General features: G+C 41.4%; 1 protein-coding gene across 1 annotated transcript in view; it reads left to right on the top strand.

Annotated features, from left to right (window-relative positions):
• cers3a (ceramide synthase 3a) overlaps positions 1–22,667 on the top strand; it is a 126,462-nt gene that overhangs the window by 59,050 nt on the left and 44,745 nt on the right. The window contains 4 exon segments of the mRNA XM_049603287.1: positions 3,302–3,394; positions 3,663–3,791; positions 5,678–5,784; positions 6,761–6,914. Of these exon segments, the coding sequence (XP_049459244.1) occupies positions 3,302–3,394; positions 3,663–3,791; positions 5,678–5,784; positions 6,761–6,914 (483 nt within the window).

Raw genomic sequence — 22,667 nt, 5'->3', positions numbered from 1 at the left:
GCAGCACCAATTATGTTGGGAACAACAATATTAGGCCTCACCAAGGGGACACCATTAATGTTGTAAATTGGAAATAATTAATAATTATTAATAATAATTAATAATTATGTTGAATAATGTGACTTAATTAACATTAAATCACCTCGTGGGTAGTCTCGCTCATCAGACCTTTCTCAAGAAAAGAAAGGTCTGGCTGGGCCGACTCTCACTTTAAGATTGGCGAAAAAAACGCCCCGGCTGCTTGTATTTCTTTCAACCAATCACAATCGTTCTGGGCGGTGCCACAGCAGTGGTGCGCTTGCAAAAATATTGCCGGGGGGGACACAGGTTTTGAATAAAAAGGCCCACAAAAATATCGCCAACAGGACACGAACCATGGCAGAAAAATGGCTACATCCCCGCAAGATCAAACACAGCAAAAGTTAGTAAAGGACGTGTTGAAAACTGCAACCAGAGGTGGTAGGGCGGGACTTCAGCGGGTGGCTCGTTCCGCTCAATGAGAGGCTGATCTATGCAGCGAACTTCTGCCCACTCAGACTACCTTGTGGGACACCATTCCCGCAAAGGGAAAATGATAGCCAGTTAAAGATATCAGTCTCATAAAATAATGTTTAGAGTTTTGATTAATAATGAAATTAATGTCAATAACCAAACTTAAGAGTAAAGCCTGAAGGATTTCGGAGTTCTTGATGCAGCAGAGGTTGACTATACATTCATCCTTGTGCAACATTAAACAGACAGCAGGTATGATTCCAAAGAATTATATTTATTCACAAAGTAAGCAAAACAAAACCAAAACACACAAATTCTAACTAACTATATACAAGCTTGGTGTGTGTGTGTGTGTGTGTGTGTGTGTGTGTGTGTGTGTGTGTGCGCGCGAGAGACAGAGATAGAGAGAGAGAGAGAGACAAAGGCGGGTGTGGTGATCAAAGAGCCTTTTGGCCTACAAAACAAAATGGCTGACAGCAGAGAACTACAAGATGGCCAAATCAAAGCTGGCTTCAGATCAGGGGAGGTGTTGCAAAGGAACAGAAGCGGGAGTTTTGAGATGCCTCTTTGGGTGTAGCTCTAGGCCCGTTTCCACTGAAGAAGTTCCTGGTACTATTTGGGGGGCAGGAACTACTACAGGAACGTTCTCTCGCTCGGCCCTCTCAACCGCCTTGTCTCCACTGAGAGAGCGGAGTAGGAGGAAGGTTCCTCTGGATGTGACGTAATCGTTGCGCGACCATTTACCGGGGCGACGTAGGTACGCCGTTAGCTGATAGCCCTTAGCGATGTCTGTAATAACTCACTAAATGAAAAAAAAAAATCCAGCAGATGTCTTAGTTACAACATGATTGAGCTATCTGGAGTAGTTTCATGTCGTATCCGACAACGGGAGGCTTTTAACAGATGGCAGCTTTGCTGCTGCTGTTAGCTGTCCCTGTCAGCTGCAGCTACTACTGATGCTTTCTAGACATCGTGATTTCCCAAAACTGAATAAATACCACACATAGCAACACAAAACTCAATCATGCTCAATCATGTTGTAATTAAGATATCCACTGGAAAGAATATTTTTTTCACAGGCCATTTAGTGAGTTTTTTTTACATGGCGGAGGAAGCTATATGAACGAGCTAACCCTCGTCTGCTGAGTTTTAAAAATGCCGGCTATTTTGTTGCTTTCTGTTGACATCACATCCCTCCTTGAGTATATCCAATCAGCACCAAGTAATCCCCAAGCCCCAACCGGGAGTCTTTTGGGGCCGTTTTGAGTACCTACCCCAAGGCAGGGACTTATTTAGCCCCAGTAAAAGTTCCGGAACTCTGTCCTTCGGGGGTGGTTTCTGCGGTGGAGACACGCACTGCGGTGGAAACGGGCCTTCTGCTGAAAGCCTATTTGTTGATGAGTCTGTGTAGATGTGATTTGTGTTGCAAATGGTCAGGATTCGTGCAGAGATTGTTTAGTTGTGTGCAAGAATCTGTTTGTGAACAGTATTAGCAAACTAAACACTTAGCTTTGGTGAAGCCAAATAACCAATGACCTGACTGCAAACAATCACATCAATAACTCAATGACAGCATTAAATCACATACAACATGGCGAAACATGGACATCTGATGCCCAAATTACTTTTAATCTTGAAGGTCTTTAGATGGAACAGACAAAATTTTAAGATTATCAGATTAAATCTCTAGGAGGAGTTCATCAATGTATGAGCCCTCTTACCAACAAGAAATAAACAATGCATAGTTAATTCAGAATGTCTAGGTATAGTCTTGGTATGTTACATGTGCCTTCCGATTTTCTTACATCTAGGTAGCCTTTTTGTCATACCTGAGCATGAGATTCACAAAATATCAAAGTTTTCACCACATCTAAAGCATGCGCAAAGTTACTGCAGATTATCTTTAGCTCTTAAAAATGCAATTTGTTTTGAGGAATAAAAAAAAAAGTTAAAGATCGATAGATGCACAGAACTTGGGCCCTAATTCCTTGCATTTAAATAGAGTCCTCGTACTGGGTCCCAATGATAATTGCTTCAGTTTCAATGGGGTCTTTTCACCGGCTGGTGCTTGGGACCCAATAAACATACAGTAGCAATTTAAATAGGGACCTTGCCCCTGTCTGTCTCAACAGGTTTCTTGCATTTTTAGTTTCAGGGACTCTTGGGCCTTTGCACTGAAAGTGCATGCATGAGTTGGTCACGATTTCCCACATGGAACACATGGTGCTGGCGATGACGTTTGTAAGTGGGAAGAATATAAATCTGGCTTAAATACTGGCTGCAGTTCCACGTGAAAGGCCCCTTCTTTACAAATACTATGACATAATTCATATTAAAACACTGTTATGGGATTAAATGATCCAGAGCTCAACCAATTTTTGGTTATAGCTGCATAGCCTCTACCAGTCACGCAGGGACGTACATCACCAGGGAAGGTTGTGTTGAGGAGAGCACAAAGGAGCTGATCAGTGGGTACAGCTCTGGAGAAAGCAGGTCCCTTCTGCTGTGTGAGTGGCTTAATGTATTGTTCTTCATTTTACCATGTATATTTACATACATTTTTGGCTAGACTGCGACAGCAGGTCTAGTGTTATTAGCGCTAGAGCAAAAATCCATGACTGAGTGAACACCACCACTTTCTGTTTCAAATTAAAAGCCCTCATTTCAAAATAAATTGGTCAAATAATGGGGTGTTTGCTCTTTCCTGTTCTAATTTACCTTTGTGTTATTAGCCTTTAAAGATCCACTATCAGTTGACTTTCCTGATTCACTGTAGCTGTCTCTGTTTGTGTCTCTACTTTATCTGCAGTCCATGCTGACATCACAGTACTGGTATTATATCTTGGAGATGAGCTTTTATGGCTCTCTGCTCTTAAGCGTTGCCTTTGATGTCAAGAGAAAGGTGAGCAGTCATTGTTGAATGCCAAAATGTCAACTTGGTTGATTCTCCTGCACCCTTGATGTTCTCAGTTTTGAAAGTATGTTCACATATGTGTCACTTAATATACTCCAAGTAGTATTCAATATATATGCCATTAATTTCATACTGGGGAATATAAAAAACATTTTGACCTCAAGATAGTGCTAGGGGGACTCTAGCTTAGTAAGCGGGTAAAGACTATGTGTGTTCTCCATGATAATTGGCTGATTTTATTTGTTTCCGCTTTTAGGACTTCAAGGAGCAAATCATCCACCACTTGGCTACACTGGTCCTCTTATCATTTTCGTGGTGTGTCAACTACATTCGTATAGGAACACTGGTCATGATTGTCCATGATGCCTCTGATGTTTTACTGGAGGTTAGTTACAGCCACACAAGTTTAAACAGCCCTATCACCTGTTGATACTGGATGACAATATGCACACAATGGGTCTCATTCATGACTTGTTAGTAAATCTGTGAGTAGATTTGCATATAAAAATCTTGATACTAAAACCTACACCAGATTCATTAACTTTGCGAGTAACTTGGATTTGATCTTAGCCACGTGTGTATGTTCATGAATTTCAATCAATCATAAATTGACAGCTAGTTAGAAATTAGCATATAAACCTGCACATGAATAGCCAGTGATCACCATATAAGGAGGTAATAATTACTATGGATAGGTGCATCCTGTCGACCTGCAGACATGGAGCAAAGAAAGAAAGAGAGAGAAAGAAAAACTTTTGCAACACTGAAATTGAAGTTATTTTAGGTGAAGTGGGGTTGAGAAAAACATTTTGTTTTCTTCTGTTAGTAGTGGTGTGACAGGGGCAGGTAAATTGAAGGCCTGGAAGGTAACAGATGCCGTTAACTCTGTGTCCTCTGTTGGAAGAACTATCCAAGAAGTTAAACAAAAATGGTTCGATATGTATGCAAAAAATGCACAAGTACATGCAATTAACAAAACAGCTACAGGAGGCTCTTTCTAGACACAGCTCCCTGTTGCAGACGAGCGCATTACTTGCATCACCCGAGAGACCTCTCTGTTAGGGATTATTCCTGACAGAGACAGTAACATGCCTCCTCTGGAGCAGTCAACAGCAAACTCAGAAGGTAAGGTGATGTAGATGTTGTATCAAGTGTTAAATCACTATACAGTCTGACAGCCATCACTGATAGCTTAGTGTTTGGTCAGTAACATGGGTCTCATAGTCCCACCAATCAAACAGAAGATTATTTGTGGAGTTCTCTATACTGATTGAATCAAGTGGGAACTAGATGCCAGTAATGTAGACAACACATGTATACAGTCAATTTAAATAACCCATTCACATTTCTAAGAAACCCAATCTGATGCTTAAATCTGCTAATTGCCAACTAATTTAGCTAAATGTGTTTTATTTCTTATCTTTTGTTATATTTAACTTACATGTTTGAAAGGCGCCTGCATATTGTGAACATAACAGAGCACAATACAAATTAAAATTTTAATTTCTGATAATGACAAGAAATATTTTGGTGCATTCCTTATTTACAAAAGCACTACAAGCAGTCAGAAGCAGGTGTAGATTTTGTTAGTACCGATGAAAAAATAGGAGCTACTAACAAACTGATGAATGCCAAAACACACATAAATTTCCTTCTGCGAACAGATAACACACAAATTTGTTCTGCTCCAATTCATTAATGAGACCCAATATGTGCATGAAAACTGTAGTTACAGTTATATTATGTAATGGCAAATAAACTAAGTTTGGGCATCTTAAACACGTAGATAGATTGGTGAAAGAGGAAAAAATAAAATTAATCTTGTTAAACCATGGCCAAAGGGCTGGTGGCACTGGCAGAGTTGCTCTTGAGGGCGGCCAGGAGGGCAATCAGGAGAGCAACGTAGTTGAGGTCAGGTTGTGAGCTAGCCAAATGGCAACCTCCAGGGGTGAAAAATCAAGCCAACATGGAAGTGTCAAAAATCGCAGTTGCCCTTTTTAACGGCCACTTGAGGCTGACTCCAGAAGCCAGTCAGTCCCCATAAACCCCCACGTTAAAATGTCCAACTTTACAGCAGTCTGGCAATCTGGCAAGTGGCTGGGAAAAGAGCTATATGAATAGACAGGAAGATGTGTAAGTCAGGTGACCAAGATGAGAAATCATCTGTCCATCATTTGATGGACATGATAGAAAATGGACAGTAATTCAGTTTCAACTTGCTTTTTGTTTTGAATTATGGTTTATTAACAATATAATTTGCTTTTCTTTTAGTCTGCTAAATTATTCAACTACGCCAAGTGGGAGAAAACATGCAAAAGTCTTTTTGTTCTGTTTGCCATGGTGTTTATGATAACACGACTGATCATCTTTCCATTCTGGTAAGTTCATACATGAAGTGTGTGTGTGTGTGTGTGTGTGTGTGTGTGTGTGTGTTAGTCAAAGGTAGTTTGAAAACTGACACATCGGGAGGTTTGAATCTGTTGACACAGTTAAAATAGAGGTACCGAAAAGAGCTTAAACGTGATGTACCAATGAGAAACAGGCAGGAACTGATGGAGGTCTGATCAGGTAATCAGAGTCACCTGTGTTTCTGTCTGAAAGTGATGAGTCATTGTTAGGTATAAGCGGACATAACACATTCAAGTGCTGCTTGAAAAAGACAATCAAATTCAAAAACTCAAATTTGGATTACTGAAAATTATTTACTTCAAGCATCCTAAGACTGTGCTCAAGATGTAGACATGCCACTTGTGTGGATAAAATTAAAAATGACTGACAAATCACAATTGTAAAGGTCTACATATGTGTTTTTGCTCAAACCTTGATGAGGTAGAATAACATTACAGCTAGTGGATCAGGGAAGGTATCCCTTGTTGCTTTTTTACAAGAAAGTACAGAAGGAGATAATAAAGATTTGGACTTTAAAAATGTTAGTGCTGAATCAGAATTCACACAATCAAAATTTGAAATGGTAATACTAACTGGAATTTACCTTGGTTTATTATGAAACCAGTAACTGTTTTATCCCCAGTAAATACCTGTCTAAACTGTTTCAAATGCATTGATTTCAGATAAGTGGACTGAACAGAGTGTATATGAGAGGTGATCGTATTCGCTGAAGGAGCTCTCAGCCTAAAAAATGATAAAACTAAGACTATAGGTCTGAGTTTGATTTGTCTTATATCCAGAACCTCCTTTCGGGTCAACACCTAACCCATCCCAGCCCCATCTGCTCACATAAATGTTCTATAGAATTTCATTTGTATCATAATATAATCTAGTTACACAGGACACAGGTCAGAATCCTGGATATTAGAAATTTTGACTTATTGTTTCTTCTCTGTTGTGTTTCAGGCTGATCCACTGTACCTGGGTCTACCCCATTCACCACTACCCTGCCTTCTTTGGCTACTACTTCTTCAATGTGATGCTGGTGATTCTTCTCTGTCTGCACATATTCTGGGCCTATCTCATTCTCTGCATGATCAGAAAATTCATGTTTGGCACCGTAAGTCTGCTCAGTAAGAACCATCTGTCATCCATCATTATTTCCAAATCTTTTTTCATGGGTATAAAATCCTTGCTTGGCAACAATATACAACACTCATTCAATGTGGCCTGGTAAAGCCAGACATCAGAAGGCTTATTAGGGTTCTAACCCCGAAGGGGTAGAACCCTTCTAAAATTGTACCGGTTTATTATTATTATTATTATTATTATTATTATTATTATTATTATTTTTTGTTGTCTGCCGCTTGAGCTCAAATTCCCGTGAGCTGGAATGAGCCAAAAAACCTGAAACTTGGCCCAATGATTGGAAATGATGTGCATCAACTTTTATTAAAATATGAGCCCAGTCGGCCACATGGTGGCGCTGCAATTAGGGTTCTAACCCCGAAGGGGTAGAACCCTTCTAAGATTGTACCGGTTTATTATTATTAGGGTTCTAACCCCGAAGGGGTAGAACCCTTCTAAGATTGTACCGGTTTATTATTATTATTATTATTAGGGTTCTAACCCCGAAGGGGTAGAACCCTTCTAAGATTGTACCGGTTTATTATTATTATTATTTTTTGTTGTCTGCCGCTTGAGCTCAAATTCCCGTGAGCTGGAATGAGCCAGAAACCTGAAACTTGGCCCAATGATTGGAAATGATGTGCATCAACTTTTATTAAAATATGAGCCCAGTCGGCCACATGGTGGCGCTGTAATTAAGGCTTAAAAATGACTTTTTTGGGAGGCCACGCCCCACCCACCATAAGTCGAATGACTTGAAACTTGACACACAGGTCCAGCTCAATGTGCTCTACAAAAAAGCCTCAAGGACCATTAAGCTCCGCCTGACTAGATTTTTTGCTAATTTGCATAATTTGAAAAACAGTAACATGACATAAACTTTTACAATTTTAATTCAATCAACACCAAACTTGGTACACGGCTTTGGGGGATGACAAGACACATTTCTATTACAAATGAGCCAGATTGGTCAAAAAACATGGCCGCCACGGACCAATGAATCTTTGCTGTGGGCGGAGCTTAGAATTGATTGGCCATAACTCCCACACCCTTTGACCTATCATCACCAAACTTGGTGGGTAGGTCCACAATGAGACTTCGAAGGTGCCTACCAAAGCATTTTGAGCTCAGCCTATAGGGGGTGCTACAAATGCCACACACCTGTATCTCAAAGACCATTGGATGGAATTTCACCAAATTTGGTATGCATGCTCTAGGGGTGGCTATTAACTAATATCTTGAGTGCTATGTTGATAGGTGAAAGTGGGCGTGGCCTATTCGTCATTAACCGTCATAATTTGCATTTTATTAATTTATGACCAGCTGGAAGGACCTAGGGACATGAAACGTGGTACATGGACTATAAAGGACATCCAAATACTGCTCAAAAAATTCGGTCCCAATCGGCCTTATGGGGGCGCTATAACATAGAGTGTAAACCTTGAAAGGCTCTGTCCGCCGCACCACAAGTGCTATTGACTTGAAATTTTACACACACATCCTCCTGATAGTCCTCTACAAAAAAGCCTCTTGCACCATGAATGCCGCCCTTACAGATTTTTTGCTAATTTGCATAATTTGAAAAACAGTAAAATGAATAAGCTTTTGAAATAATTGTGCTATCAACACCAAAGTTGGTACACGGCTTTGGGGGATGACAAGACACATTTCTATTACAAATGAGCCAGATTGGTCAAAAAACATGGCCGCCACGGACCAATGAATCTTGGCTGTGGGCGGAGCTTAGAATTGATTGGCCATAACTCCCACACCCTTTGACCTATCATCACCAAACTTGGTGGGTGGGTCCACAATGAGACTTGGAAGCTGCCTACCAAAGCATTTTGAGCTCAGCCTATAGGGGACGCTATAAATGCCACACATCTGTATCTCAAAGACCATTGGATGGAATTTCACCAAATTTGGTATGCATGCTCTAGGGGTAGCTATTAATTACTATCTTGAGTGCCATGTTGATAGGTGAAAGTGGGCGTGGTCTATTCGTCATGAACCATCATAATTTGCGTTTTATTAATTTATGACCAGCTGGAAGGACCTAGGGACATGAAACGTGGTACATGGACTATAGAGGACATCCAAATACTGCTCAAAAAATTTGGTCCCAATCGGCCTTATGGGGGCGCTATAATTATCTCCAGATTTCTCCCAAAATGATCATGATCATGGAACTGTGATTGCTTAAACACTAAAATACCTATTGAAACTTTGAAATACGCATCAACAGGTAAAATTTCAATTTCTGTTTTGATGTTCAAATGGAGTCTCTATGTGAAAGTATACCACAAATGTTATTAGCATGTAGGCTAGCTGAAAACCCGATTTCAAGAAATGTGTGACTTGGAAAGAGTATGTATTGCTTGGAGCTTTCAGGGACAGAGTGGGGAACGTCTTGCGCTACGGCAGATGAGGGTCACGGTGGGTGGTGAGGGTCACGGTGGCTGGTTTGGGGCGGAACAGGTTAGAACCCGCAGATTGCCGCTCGCGGCTATATTTATTATTGTTATTATTATTTTTTGTTGTCTGCCGCTTGAGCTCAAATTCCCGTGAGCTGGAATGAGCCAGAAACCTGAAACTTGGCCCAATGATTGGAAATGATGTGCATCAACTTTTATTAAAATATGAGCCCAGTCGGCCACATGGTGACGCTGTAATTAAGGCTTAAAAATGACTTTTTTTGGAGGCCACGCCCCTCACACCATAAGTCTGATTGACTTGAAATTTGACACACAGGTCCAGCTCAATGTGCTCTACAAAAAAGCCTCTGGGACCATTAAGCTCCGCCTGACTAGATTTTTTGCTAATTTGCATAATTTGAAAAACAGTAACATGACATAAACTTTTACAATTTTTACTCCATCAACACCAAATTTGGTACACGGCTTTGGGGGATGACAAGACACATTTCTATTACAAATGAGCCAGATTGGTCAAAAAACATGGCCGCCACGGACCAATGAATCTTGGCTGTGGGCGGAGCTTAGAATTGATTGGCCATAACTCCCACACCCTTTGACCTATCATCACCAAACTTGGTGCGTGGGTCCACAATGAAACTTGGAAGCTGCCTACCAAAGCATTTTGAGCTCAGCCTATAGGGGACGCTATAAATGCCACACATCTGTATCTCAAAGACCATTGGATGGAATTTCACCAAATTTGGTATGCATGCTCTAGGGGTAGCTATTAATTACTATCTTGAGTGCCATGTTGATAGGTGAAAGTGGGCGTGGTCTATTCGTCATGAACCATCATAATTTGCGTTTTATTAATTTATGACCAGCTGGAAGGACCTAGGGACATGAAACATGGTACATGGACTATAGAGGACATCCAAATACTGCTCAAAAAATTTGGTCCCAATCGGCCTTATGGGGGCGCTATAATTATCTCCAGATTTCTCCCAAAATGATCATGATCATGGAACTGTGATTGCTTAAACATTAAAATACCTATTGAAACTTTGAAATACGATCAACAGGTAAAATTTCAATTTCTGTTTTGATGTTCAAATGGAGTCTCTATGTGAAAGTATACCACAAATGTTATTAGCATGTAGGCTAGCTGAAAACCCGATTTCAAGAAATGTGTGACTTGGAAAGAGTATGTATTGCTTGGAGCTTTCAGGGACAGAGTGGGGAACGTCTTGCACTACGGCAGATGAGGGTCACGGTGGGTGGTGAGGGTCACGGTGGCTGGTTTGGGGCGGAACAGGTTAGAACCTGCAGATTGCCGCTCGCGGCTATATTTATTATTGTTATTATTTTTTGTTGTCTGCCGCTTGAGCTCAAATTCCCGTGAGCTGGAATGAGCCAGAAACCTGAAACTTGGCCCAATGATTGGAAATGATGTGCATCAACTTTCATTAAAATATGAAGTCGGCCACATGGTGGCGCTGTAATTAAGGCTTAAAATGACTTTTTGGGAGGCCACACCCTCACACCATAAGTCTGATTGACTTGAAATTTGACACACAGGTCCAGCTCAATGTGCTCTACAAAAAAGCCTCTGGGACCATTAAGCTCCGCCTGACTAGATTTTTTGCTAATTTGCATAATTTGAAAAACAGTAAAATGACATAAACTTTTACAATTTTTACTCCATCAACACCAAATTTGGTACACGGCTTTGGGGGATGACAAGACACATTTCTATTACAAATGAGCCAGATTGGTCAAAAAACGTGGCCGCCACGGACCAATGAATCTTTGCTGTGGGCAAAGCTTAGAATTGATTGGCCATAACTCCCACACCCTTTGACCTATCATCACCAAACTTGGTGGGTAGGTCCACAATGAGACTTGGAAGCTGCCTACCAAAGCATTTTGAGCTCAGCCTATAGGGGGCGCTATAAATGCCACACATCTGTATCTCAAAGACCATTGGATGGAATTTCACCAAATTTGGTATGCATGCTCTAGGGGTGGCTATTAACTAATATCTTGAGTGCTATGTTGATAGGTGGAAGTGGGCGGGGCCTATTCGTCATTAACCGTCATAATTTGCGTTTTATTAATTTATGACCAGCTGGAAGGACCTAGGGACATTAAACGTGGTACATGGACTATAAATGACATCCAAATACTGCTCAAAAAATTTGGTCCCAATCGGCCTCATGGGGGCGCTATAACATAGAGTGTAAAGCTTGAAAGGCTCTGCCCGCCGCACCACAAGGGCTATTGACTTGAAATTTTACACACAAATCCTCCTGATAGTCCTCTACAAAAAAGCCTCTTGCACCATGAATGCCGCACTTACAGAATTTTTGCTAATTTGCATAATTTGAAAAACAGTAAAATGACATAAACTTTTACAATTTTGACTCCATCAACACCAAAGTTGGTACACGGCTTTGGGGGATGAAAGACACATTTCTATTACAAATGAGCCAGATTGGTCAAAAAACATGGCCGCCACGGACCAATGAATCTTGGCTGTGGGAGCTTAGAATTGATTGGCCATAACTCCACACCCTTTGACCTATCATCACCAAACTTGGTGGGTAGGTCCACAATGAGACTTGGAAGCTGCCTACCAAAGCATTTTGAGCTCAGCCTATAGGGGGCGCTATAAATGCCACACATCTGTATCTCAAAGACCATTGGATGGAATTTCACCAAATTTGGTATGCATGGTCTAGTGGTGGCTATTAACTAATATCTTGATTGCCATGTTGACAGGTGAAATTGGGCGTGGCCTATTCGTCATTAACCGTCATAATTTGCGTTTTATTAATTTATGACCAGCTGGAAGGACCTAGGGACATGAAACGTGGTACATGGACTATAAAGGACATCCAAATACTGCTCAAAAAATTTGGTCCCAATCGGCCTTATGGGGGCGCTATAACATAGAGTGTAAAGCTTGAAAGGCTCTGCCCGCCGCACCATAAGTGCTATTGACTTGAAATTTTACACACACATCCTCCTGATAGTCCTCTACAATAAAGCCTCTTGCACCATGAATGCCGCCCTAACAGAATTTTTGCTAATTTGCATAATTTGAAAAACAGTAAAATGACATAAACTTTTACAATTTTGACTCCATCAACACCAAAGTTGGAACACAGCTTTGGGGGATGACAAGACACATATCTGTTACAAATGAGCCAGATTGGTCAAAAAAACATGGCCGTCACGGACCAATGAATCTTCGCTGTGGGTGGAGCTTAGAATTGATTGGCCATAACTCCCACACCCTTTGACTTATCATCACCAAACTTGGTGGGTAGGTCCATAATGAGACTTCGAAGCTGCTTACCAAAGCATTTTGAGCTCAGCCTATAGGGGGCGCTATAAATGCCAAACATCTGTATCTCAAAGACCATTGGATGGAATTTCACCAAGTTTGGTATGCATGCTCTAGGGGTGGCTATTAACTAATATCTTGAGTGCCATGTTGATAGGTGAAAGTGGTCGTGGCCTATTCGTCATTAACTGTCATAATTTGCATTTTATTAATTTATGACCAGCTGGAAGGACCTAGGGACATGAAACGTGGTACATGGACTATAAATGACATCCAAATACTGCTCAAAAAATTTGGTCCCAATCGGCCTTGTGGGAGCGCTATAATTATCTCCAGATTTCTCCCAAAATTATCATGATCATGGAACTGTGATTGCTTAAACACTAAAATACCTGTTGAAACTTTGAAATACGCATCAATAGGTAAAATTTCAATTAATGTTTTGATGTTCAAATGGAGTCTCTATGTGAAAGTATACCACAAATGTTATTAGCATGTAGGCGAGCTGAAAACCCGATTTCAAGAAATGTGTGACTTGGCAAGAGTATGTATTGCTTGGAGCTTTCAGGGACAGAGTGGGGAACGTCTTGCACTACGGCAGATGAGGGTCACGGTGGGTGGTGAGGGTCATGGTGGCTGGTTTGGGGCGGAACAGGTTAGAACCTGCAGATTGCCGCTCGCGGCTATATTTTTAATTAAACTTTTTATTTTAGGCATGGCAGATCATAAACATAAAGCCTCCCACACGGGACTGGATAAACTCTCCATTTGCTGGGTTGGTCTTTGCTGTTGACCTTTAATCTAGACAAAATGATATCTGTTTTATCTTACAAAGGCCCCCTACTGGGTAATACACTCTTCTAATCACAAGCATGCATTCAACCACTGAAATCTGCATAAATATAGGAAGCCAACCAGGACTTGCCTACTCAAATAGGTGCAGACCTCACAGTATGGCAGTTCTTCTAAGACTTTATTTGTGTATTATGACAACATGTCATCAGTGTTCAGTACACTTGGCAAGCACAAGTGATTCTTGGTTACAGTACCCCCCTCAGTACAGGACAACCTGTGATGCTTGGGGTCTTTACAACATCTGATAAAGGAAACACTGCTGGGACAAGTGACCTCCTACATCACGGGGTTAATGGATGTGTCCCTGATGGGTTTGGGAGCAACCTGCCTTGGGAGAGTGGTAGGTAGTGCGTACCCTAACATATCTCCCTCCTCGAGTTACAGGCAGCGTTTTTGGTTCCCCAACACTTCACGCACCTGACAGAGGGGAGGTATGTGTTGACCTACTTCAACAGGCAGGGTGGAGTTCGGTCTGCTTTTGAGGATAGTAGAGAGCCTCTGGTTGTGGGCCTCAGAGCATCTATGGTCTCTGAAGACTCTCTGCATTCCAGGACTGGAGAACAGGGGTGCCAAACTCAGGGAAAAACTCCCCAAAAAAAACCCTTTAACGGGGGAAAAAAACGATAGAAACCTCAGGAAGAGCAACTGAGGAGGGATCCCTCTTTCAGGACGGACAAACGTGCAATAGATGTCATACAGAACAGATCAACATAATAAATTAACAGTAATCTGTATGACACAATGAGACAAAAAGAGACGGAGAGAGACAGAGACAGAGACAGAGACAGAGAGAGAGAGATGCAGGACAGATGATCATGACAGTAGCCTACAACAACATTAATGAAAGTAATAATATTATAATTATAATTCTGGCTATTGTAGTACAATATGTTGAACGTATATATTAATATCTGATAGTATACATATGTGACAATAATCATATGTGTATAATAACAGTAGAGGTATGACTAATGATAACAGCAGCAGCAGGAGGCATCTGGCAGGACCACGGCAGCAGCACAACTCCACACGTCACACTATCCAGGCACCGCTGCGATATGAGTTAACCTGCGAGACAGTGGAGCACAAAGGCTCCGGAGAAGAAGCCAAGTTAGTGACATGCAGTACATGCAGTACATGCAGTAAGCTAGTCGCAGTAACAGGACATGAGAGAGAGAGAGAGAGAGAGAAGGAGAGAAGGTGCCCAGTGTATTATAGGAGGTCCCCCAGCAGACTAGGCCTAAGTCAGCCTAACTAGGGGCTGGTACAAGGCAAGCCTGAGCTGGCCCTAACTATAAGTATTATCAAAGAGGATAGTCTTAAGTCTAGTCTTAATTGTGGAGACGGTGTCTGCCTCCCGGACCGCAACAGAAAGATGATTCGACAGGAGAGGAGCCTGATAGCTGAAGGCTCTGGCTCCTGATCTACTTTTGGAGACTTTAGGTACCAGGAGTAACCCTGCATTCTCAGAGCGCAGTGTTCTGGTGAGATAATATGGACTATGAGCTCTTTAAGAAATGACGGAGCCTGACCATTTAGAGCTTTATAAGTTAACAGTAGGATTTTAAATTCAATTCTGGATTTTACAGGGAGCCAGTGCAGAGAAGCTAAAACAGGAGAAATATGATTCTGTTTCTTAGTTCCTGTTAGTACACGTGCCGCAGCATTCTGAATTAGCTGGAGAGTTTTTAAAGATTTACTAGAGCTACCTGATAATAGGGAGTTACAGTAATCCAGCCTTGAGGTAACAAAAGCGTGGACCAATTTTTCTGCATCTTTTCGGGTCAGGATAGGCCTAATTTTCGCAATATTACGCAGATGAAAAATGCAGTCCTTGAGGTTTGTTTTAAATGAGAATTAAAAGACAAATCTTGATCAAATGTTACTCCAAGGTTTCTTACGGTAGTGCTAGAGGCCAGAGCAATGCCATCTAGAGAAACTATGTCATCAGATAAAGAGTTGTTTGGGGCCAAGAACAATAACTTCAGTTTTGTCTGAATTTAACATAAGGAAATTGGTGCTCATCCAGGTTTTTATGTCTTTAAGGCAATTATGAAGTTTAGTTAATTGATTACTTTCTTCTGGCTTCATTGATAAATACAACTGTGTATCATCCGCATAACAATGGAAATTTACAGAGTGATTTCTAATGATGTTACCTAAAGGAAGCATATATAGAGTAAATAGGGTTGGTCCGAGCACAGAACCTTGCCGAACTCCAAAACAAACTTTAGTACGTAGGGATGATTCATCATGAACATGAACAAACTGAAAATGATAAGAAAATTAGATTTAAACCAGCTTAGTGCAGAACCTTTTAGGCCAATTAAATGTTCCAAACTCTGCAGCAGAATTTGATGGTCAATTGTGTCAAACGCCGCACTAAGATCTAAAAAAAAAAAAAACAGTACAGAGACGAGTCCTTTGTCTGAAGCAATCAGAAGATCATTTGTAATTTTAACTAGTGCTGTCTCAGTGCTATGATGCACTCTAAATCCTGACTGAAAAATAATTACATGGAGAAAATCACACAGCTGGTCTGAGACTACTTTCTCAAGGATCTTTGAAAGAAGATCCCACTATGGTTCTTCCTGGTACTGCAAGACAATCCACCACATGGGGTGGACATGATTGCACATGCCCCATGGCCAAGAAAGCTACTTTAAACCTTTCCACCACTTAGTCTCTTCTGTCCCCTATTAAAAGAATGAGGGAGCAGCAGTTGTCATTCATTCTCACTGCCCTAGGTTGCAATGTTATGCATAAATGACTCAAATGGTGGCAGCCCAGCCCTGGACCATCTCCCACTTCTGGGGACTCTGTTTCAGGAGGCGGGTACAATAGGAGCTTTGGCTACTGTCAACCTCTCCAGGCTTAGCTTCTGAGAGTGACAGGCTGAGGAGGGCTGGACTGTCTGTGTAGGCTGTGCAGACCACTAGGCACTGAGAGGGAGATCCACCACTGCCTGATACATGGCAAAGTAGCTGGGGTTCCAATGCTGGTGCAAGGAACAAAGACTGCAACCCCTGTTGTTAGCAATTGGTTCAGTTCTTTCTTTTTTGCAGTGTTTGATGGATAAAGGCCTATCACATGTCTAAAATGGCCGCAGTGTGAGTGAACGCATCTCAATCACCAGTTTGATTACTGCTATTTTGGTAGCTTTACACATTCTCCTTCAGCTTGATCCACAATTTTTTTTAATTGATCTGCATCTATACTTGTAAAGTGAGCAAGTAAAGTCAGTTTAAGCAACTACAATATTGGTGTATCTGACTGCTTTTGGCATCCTTGCCACAATGGATGACCACCATATCTCACTTCAGACTCTGTGGGACGGCATTCAACAAATTAAGACTGACATGCTCATGCGCCTTGATACAAAAGTGGATCCTATACAAAGCACTTTGAATAACATTCAAATCTCTTTATCTACTTTGGGAGAGCAAGTTCATCTATTAGAGCAGCACGTGGGAGCGAATGAGGACAACATACATGAGCTTCAACACCTGGAAAAAGACAACTCCTACCTAATGGACTTGGAAAACTGAAGCTGACAGTGTAATCTCCGCTTCCTTGGGATTCATGAGTCTGCTGAGGGTACGTTTATCATCGGCTTCATGTCTCGGCTAATTCCACAGCTTCTGGGACATAACAACTTCACCGCTCCTCCAATCATTGAGAGGGCCCACCGCTCTCTGACTGTCTGACAAAGTGGCAGAGCCAGTCCCAGGCCTATCATAATCAAACTTCTGTATTTCCAAGATATAGTGAAAATACTTTGCCTTGAAAGGGAGAAAAAGAAGCTGGAATACAACAGGTCTCGCATCCACATCTACCCGGACTTCAGTCCTGATCTGACAAGGAAGCGCCGGAGCTTTGACCCTGTGAAACGCAAAACTTTGTGATCTTAATTTGAAGTACTCTCTCCTCTATCCCTGCACACTGTGTGTTACGGTCAATGGCAAACAGCAATGTTTCAACTGCCATACATTACATTGTACATTGAACTAAGATAAATGTGGATGAATGATGTCCTTGTCATCATCCTGTGTATTTTTTCCCCTTATTATTATTTTTCTCTCTTGTCTGTTGTCTTTGTCACCATTATGTGTGTTTTTTATATTCTTCTCTTTTGTCTTGTTAGATTTGTATCATGATTGTGTTGGGCCCTCAGCCACATGTTTTAAACAATAGACAGGCCTAAACAACACCAGCCAGTCTAAGAACAAAGGAAACGCACCAAGCTTCCATTGGTCCGGTAACTATAAAAGTGTAAATCACTTTTGAATTTCAAACCCTTGCTCCCTATTGGGCGACAGCAGCCAGGTTCAAGTGGAGTCAGACGGAACCCCCTCTGACGTCACTGAGACATTAATTGCCGCTGCACACTTACGCCCCTTGCAATCCCCAAGTGACGAGTTGCTGGAAGGAGGCCAGCATCTTTCATCCAGATGTAGGACGCTACAGTGGCCCCACGCACTCATCCCAGAGCAACAGATGGGACACATATCGTCACACCGTACGACTCAAGTAAGAGAGCTACAGTCTGGGCAGAGACTTTATATTTAGTGTGTGATTTAAGTGTGACTTTTAACTGTGATTGTAAACTTTGAGGACTGTCGGGGGAGCTGGAGCCTATCCCAGCTGACATTGGGCGAGAGGCAGGGTACACCCTGGACAGGTCGCCAGACTATCACAGGGCTGACACATAGAGACAGACAACCATTCACGCTCACATTCACACCTACGGATAATTTAGAGCTATCAATTAACCTAATCCCCAATCTGCATGTCTTTGGACTGTGGGAGGAAGCTGGAGTACCTGGAGAGAACCCACACTGACACGGGGAGAACATGCAAACTGAAGGGCCCCCACACCCGGGATCAAACCGGGAACCCTCTTGCTGTGAGGCAACAGTGCTAACCACCACACCACCATGCTGCCCCACTGCCGTGCCCCTTTCTTTGATAATCTGATCATTGAGTGCAATTCGGTGGATAACCTGCCATTTGTTGTGCCGGCTGCGCGCTCACAATACGCTGCATTCCTATCTGTAACAAGGACCAGTGGATGGTAGGCTGACCCAGTTAGTTTACCAGCCTGTGAGGGATAGGAAAGTGACCATTGTGTTCTTCCACGGCTGCTTTTACCTCGCACTGGTTACAAGCGCCCGCTCGCCTCTTCTCTCACTCTCTCTCTCTCTCTCTCTCTCTCTCTCTCTCTCTCTCTCTCTCTCAATTCAATTCAATTCAATTCAATTCAATTCAAACAGCTTTATTGGCATGAACAGAAATATGTTGTTGCCAAAGCATTTTACAGAATATTTACATACAAACTTACAATATTACAATTCAATACAAAACAAAATAATTTATACAATTCGATATAAATCCATGCATTTTAGGATGTTATAGTGAGTGAGTCCCTCAGGTTGTGGCAGGCAGATACATATTTAGCTGCCAGAGGAGCTGCTGTCCCTTCACCCAGCAGAACTGACAGTTTCTCCTCTGGTGTTAACATATGAAAGTCTGTTATTTTCTTAACTATTTCCCCAAAGTGCAAGTTTCTTATTGAAGAAAACTTGTCGCAGTAGAGGAGGATGTGCATCTCTGTCTCTATCTCTGCTGTGGAGCAGTGACCACATACACACTCGTCTCTGGGCAGCCATGTCTGCCTGTGTCTTCCTGTCTCTACAGCTAGTTGGTGGTCACTGACCCTGTATTTGGTCAGGATCCATCTCTACTTCGTATCTCTGACAGAGTGGAGATATGCGGCCAATTTTTATTCTCTGTTCAGAGTCAAATAACAATTTAGTCTATTTTGAGTTTTTGTTTCATTTTTCCAGTGTTGTAAATGTAGATCTTTTGATTGATTCATAATTAGTTTTATTTTGTTATGTTGTTTTGGAGCTGTGCTGATGGGAGTCTGGTTAGTTAGCTTCACCATCAGCTGAGTGAGGGGGCTGTTTTCAGGGTTCAGTTCTTGGGTTTTTAGTGTTTTGAATGGAAGTGTGTCTTTTTGACTTGTATTTAGATGTGTCCAAAATGTTATTGCCTGTTTCTGAATATTAAGCAGTAATGGGAAGCGTCCCAGTTCTGCTCGGCAGGCATTATTTGGGGTTTTCCTTCTGCACATTTAGAATTCTTTGACAGAATTCAGTGTGGACGGCCTCTATTGGGTGTTTATCCCATGAGCCATACTCCAATCCACTGAGTAGACCCCAGACCTCACTTCCATACAAGGCTATTGGCAAAATTACATAATCAAATATTTTTGACCATATTCTAACTGGAATGTCAATGTTGAATAATTTGTTTTTTAATGCATACATTGCCCTGCAAGCTTTTTCTTTGAGTGCATTTACTGCCATGTTGAAACTTCCTGATGCGTCAGACCAAGGTAAGTATAATTTTTTGTGTGTTCAATTATCGTATTGTTTAAAGTAAAATGGTATTTGTTTTCAAAACATCAAAACATCTTTTTTGAAAGATCATAACTTGGGTTTTCTTAAAATTTACATCCAAGGCCCAGTTATGGCAGTATTGTTCCAGGATGGTCAGGTTATGTTGAAGACCATCACTGGTTGGGGACAACAGAATCAGGTCATCTGCATAGAGCAAATATCTAATCTCTGTGTCAAAGAGTGCGAAACCTGGAGCTGTTGAGCAGTTCAACTGGTCTACAAGTTCATTTATATACAGGTTGAATAATGTGGGACTTAAATAGCATCCTTGTTTTACGCCGCATCCTTGAGTAAAATATTCTGTTCTTTGATTGTGAATTTTCACAGCACATTTGTTGTGTTTGTACATGCATTTAATGACATCATATGTTTTACCACCTAGTCCACTTTGAAGGATTTTGTAGAAAAGTCCTTCATGCCAAATGGAATCAAAAGCTTTTTGAAATCGATGAAACAAGCAAATATTTTCCCTCCCTTTTTTTGGTGGACATGTTTATTAATTAAGGTGTGTAAGGTATATATATGATCAGATGTTCGGTAATTTGGCCAATTGACATTTACTAAGTATGTCTTTGTCATGAATAAAGGCTAGTATCCTGGAATTCAGGATACTATAAAATATTTTCCCAAGGTTGCTGCTCACACAGATCCCTCTGTAGTTATTAGGGTCTAATTTATTTCCATTTTTATAGATTGGGGTGATCAGCCCCTGGTTCCAGACATCAGGAAAGCAGCCAGTGGTCAAAACCATGTTGAACAGTTTAACAACTGGAGTTTGCAATTCAGGGGTACTGTTCTTCAACATTTCATTTTTGATGCAATCCATGCCACAAGCTTTTTTTTTATTTAAGAGTTTTCAGTTTGTCTGTTTTGTGTAATTGGGTAATCTAATGGATTTTGGTTATTCTTGATAGCTGATTCAAGGTTGCCTAACTTTGTTTTAATTTCCATTTTATTTAGATTGAGATCTTCAGGTGAGATATTTTTAGAGAGGTCATTAAAATAGTTTTTCCAGATGTCTCCATCTTGTATTGCTAATTGTTGTGGCTTTACAGTTTCCAAACTGTTCAACATGTCCCAGAACTGACCTTGACCTACTGCATTTTCAATCTCCTGAAGTGTTTCGTTGGTGTAGTGCAATTTCTTTTTCCTGGTGGTCTGTTTGTACTGTTTTAGAGTTTCAAAGTATTCATGTTGTAGTGTTGGGTCATGTTGGTGTCTGTGTTTCTGGTTTGATAATTGTCTCAAGTGTTTTCTGATTTCTTTACATTCACTGTCAAACCACTTTTTTCCCGGGGGGTTTTGTTTACCATTTCGACGGTGGGGTTTCTTTGTTTTCCCAAGCTTTGCATTAATGCAGCTTTTTGGAAGATGGGTCCACGTCATTGGTCCGACAGCCCATTGATCTGACATCCCATTAGTCCGACGTCCCATTGTTCTGATATGTAATTATACTAGGCTATGCTGTATTTGTGTACCATAGAGGATCAGCAAATGCAACTAAAGTAGGCTACTGGTTGAGATACAAGTGCCATAGAGAGAAGAGAGTGAAACACCATAACCTCCTGTTATTAACTCTGGGCTCAGGGTTGTGCGGGGAGCACTCCGCGGTGCTGAACGGCTCCCAGCGGGCGTATTTCTGCCTTGATGGTGCGCTGCGACCGGCTCTTCGGAACAACTGGACTTCGGAACAATGGGTTTAATATGGTTGGAACAATGGGATGTCGGACCAATGGGCTGTCGGACCAATGGGCTGTCGGACCAATAGGCAGTTCCCTTGGAAGATATGGTTAATATCTTTTGTTGCTTTATTAACACCTTCCGAGTTATTTTGGTAATTGGAATTGTTGAATGTGTTGATTGCATCTTTTATTTCATTTGAATTCAATTCAATTTTTTTAGGAATTTTTTTAGGAATTGTTCAGCACTCCCAAGAGCTGAGCAGTGGGTGAAGCGCCCCAAACTGTCCCCTCTGATCCTTCCATTTAAAATATGCAGGCCTGTGGCTCTGCACAGATGCACTAACTCTTTAAAATGTTTGTTTATTGTCTTGTCAGGGTTGTTTCTCATGACTGTGGGTAAGGGGGTCAAAAGTGACTGTCTGAATATATATTTATCTCCTGTGTGGTCTATATGGTCAGGTTCTGAACCTGTCCGTGCATTAACACAGAAGTATTCTGCCTTGGGCTTGAAAATGACATATCTCTGTGTAGAGAGAGTTGTAGAACTTTTTCATGGTATGGTGACTCTGATGGAGGGTTGTATATTGCACACAAATATAAATCTAGCTCCCAAATGCCTATCTCTTTATTAATTTTGAGCCAAATGTGGTTTTTGCCTTGTTGTACTGTTGTGATGTGTTTTAGGGCTGTCAAAAAAAAATCGAAAGTTCGAAATATATTCGAATATATATATATATATATTTTTTATAAGTTCGAACCTAAATTTGATAATTCGAATATCATTAATAATTCATTAATACTATTAATAACGTCGTATATCACGGCAAATCCCGTTTGGGCAGAAATGGCTTGCGCACAAGCCGGGCCAGAGAGGGATGCAGACCCCCAAATTCCACCAGATGCATGTTGGTTGCGTCTGTGCACGCAGCAGATAATTAGCGCAGCCGTTCCGCAACGGACCCGCATCCAGTGGAATTC

The sequence above is a fragment of the Epinephelus fuscoguttatus genome, linkage group LG2 (genome assembly GCF_011397635.1).
Source record: "Epinephelus fuscoguttatus linkage group LG2, E.fuscoguttatus.final_Chr_v1".
Lineage (NCBI taxonomy): Eukaryota > Metazoa > Chordata > Actinopteri > Perciformes > Serranidae > Epinephelus > Epinephelus fuscoguttatus.
This window is presented reverse-complemented; position numbering and strand designations above follow the sequence as displayed.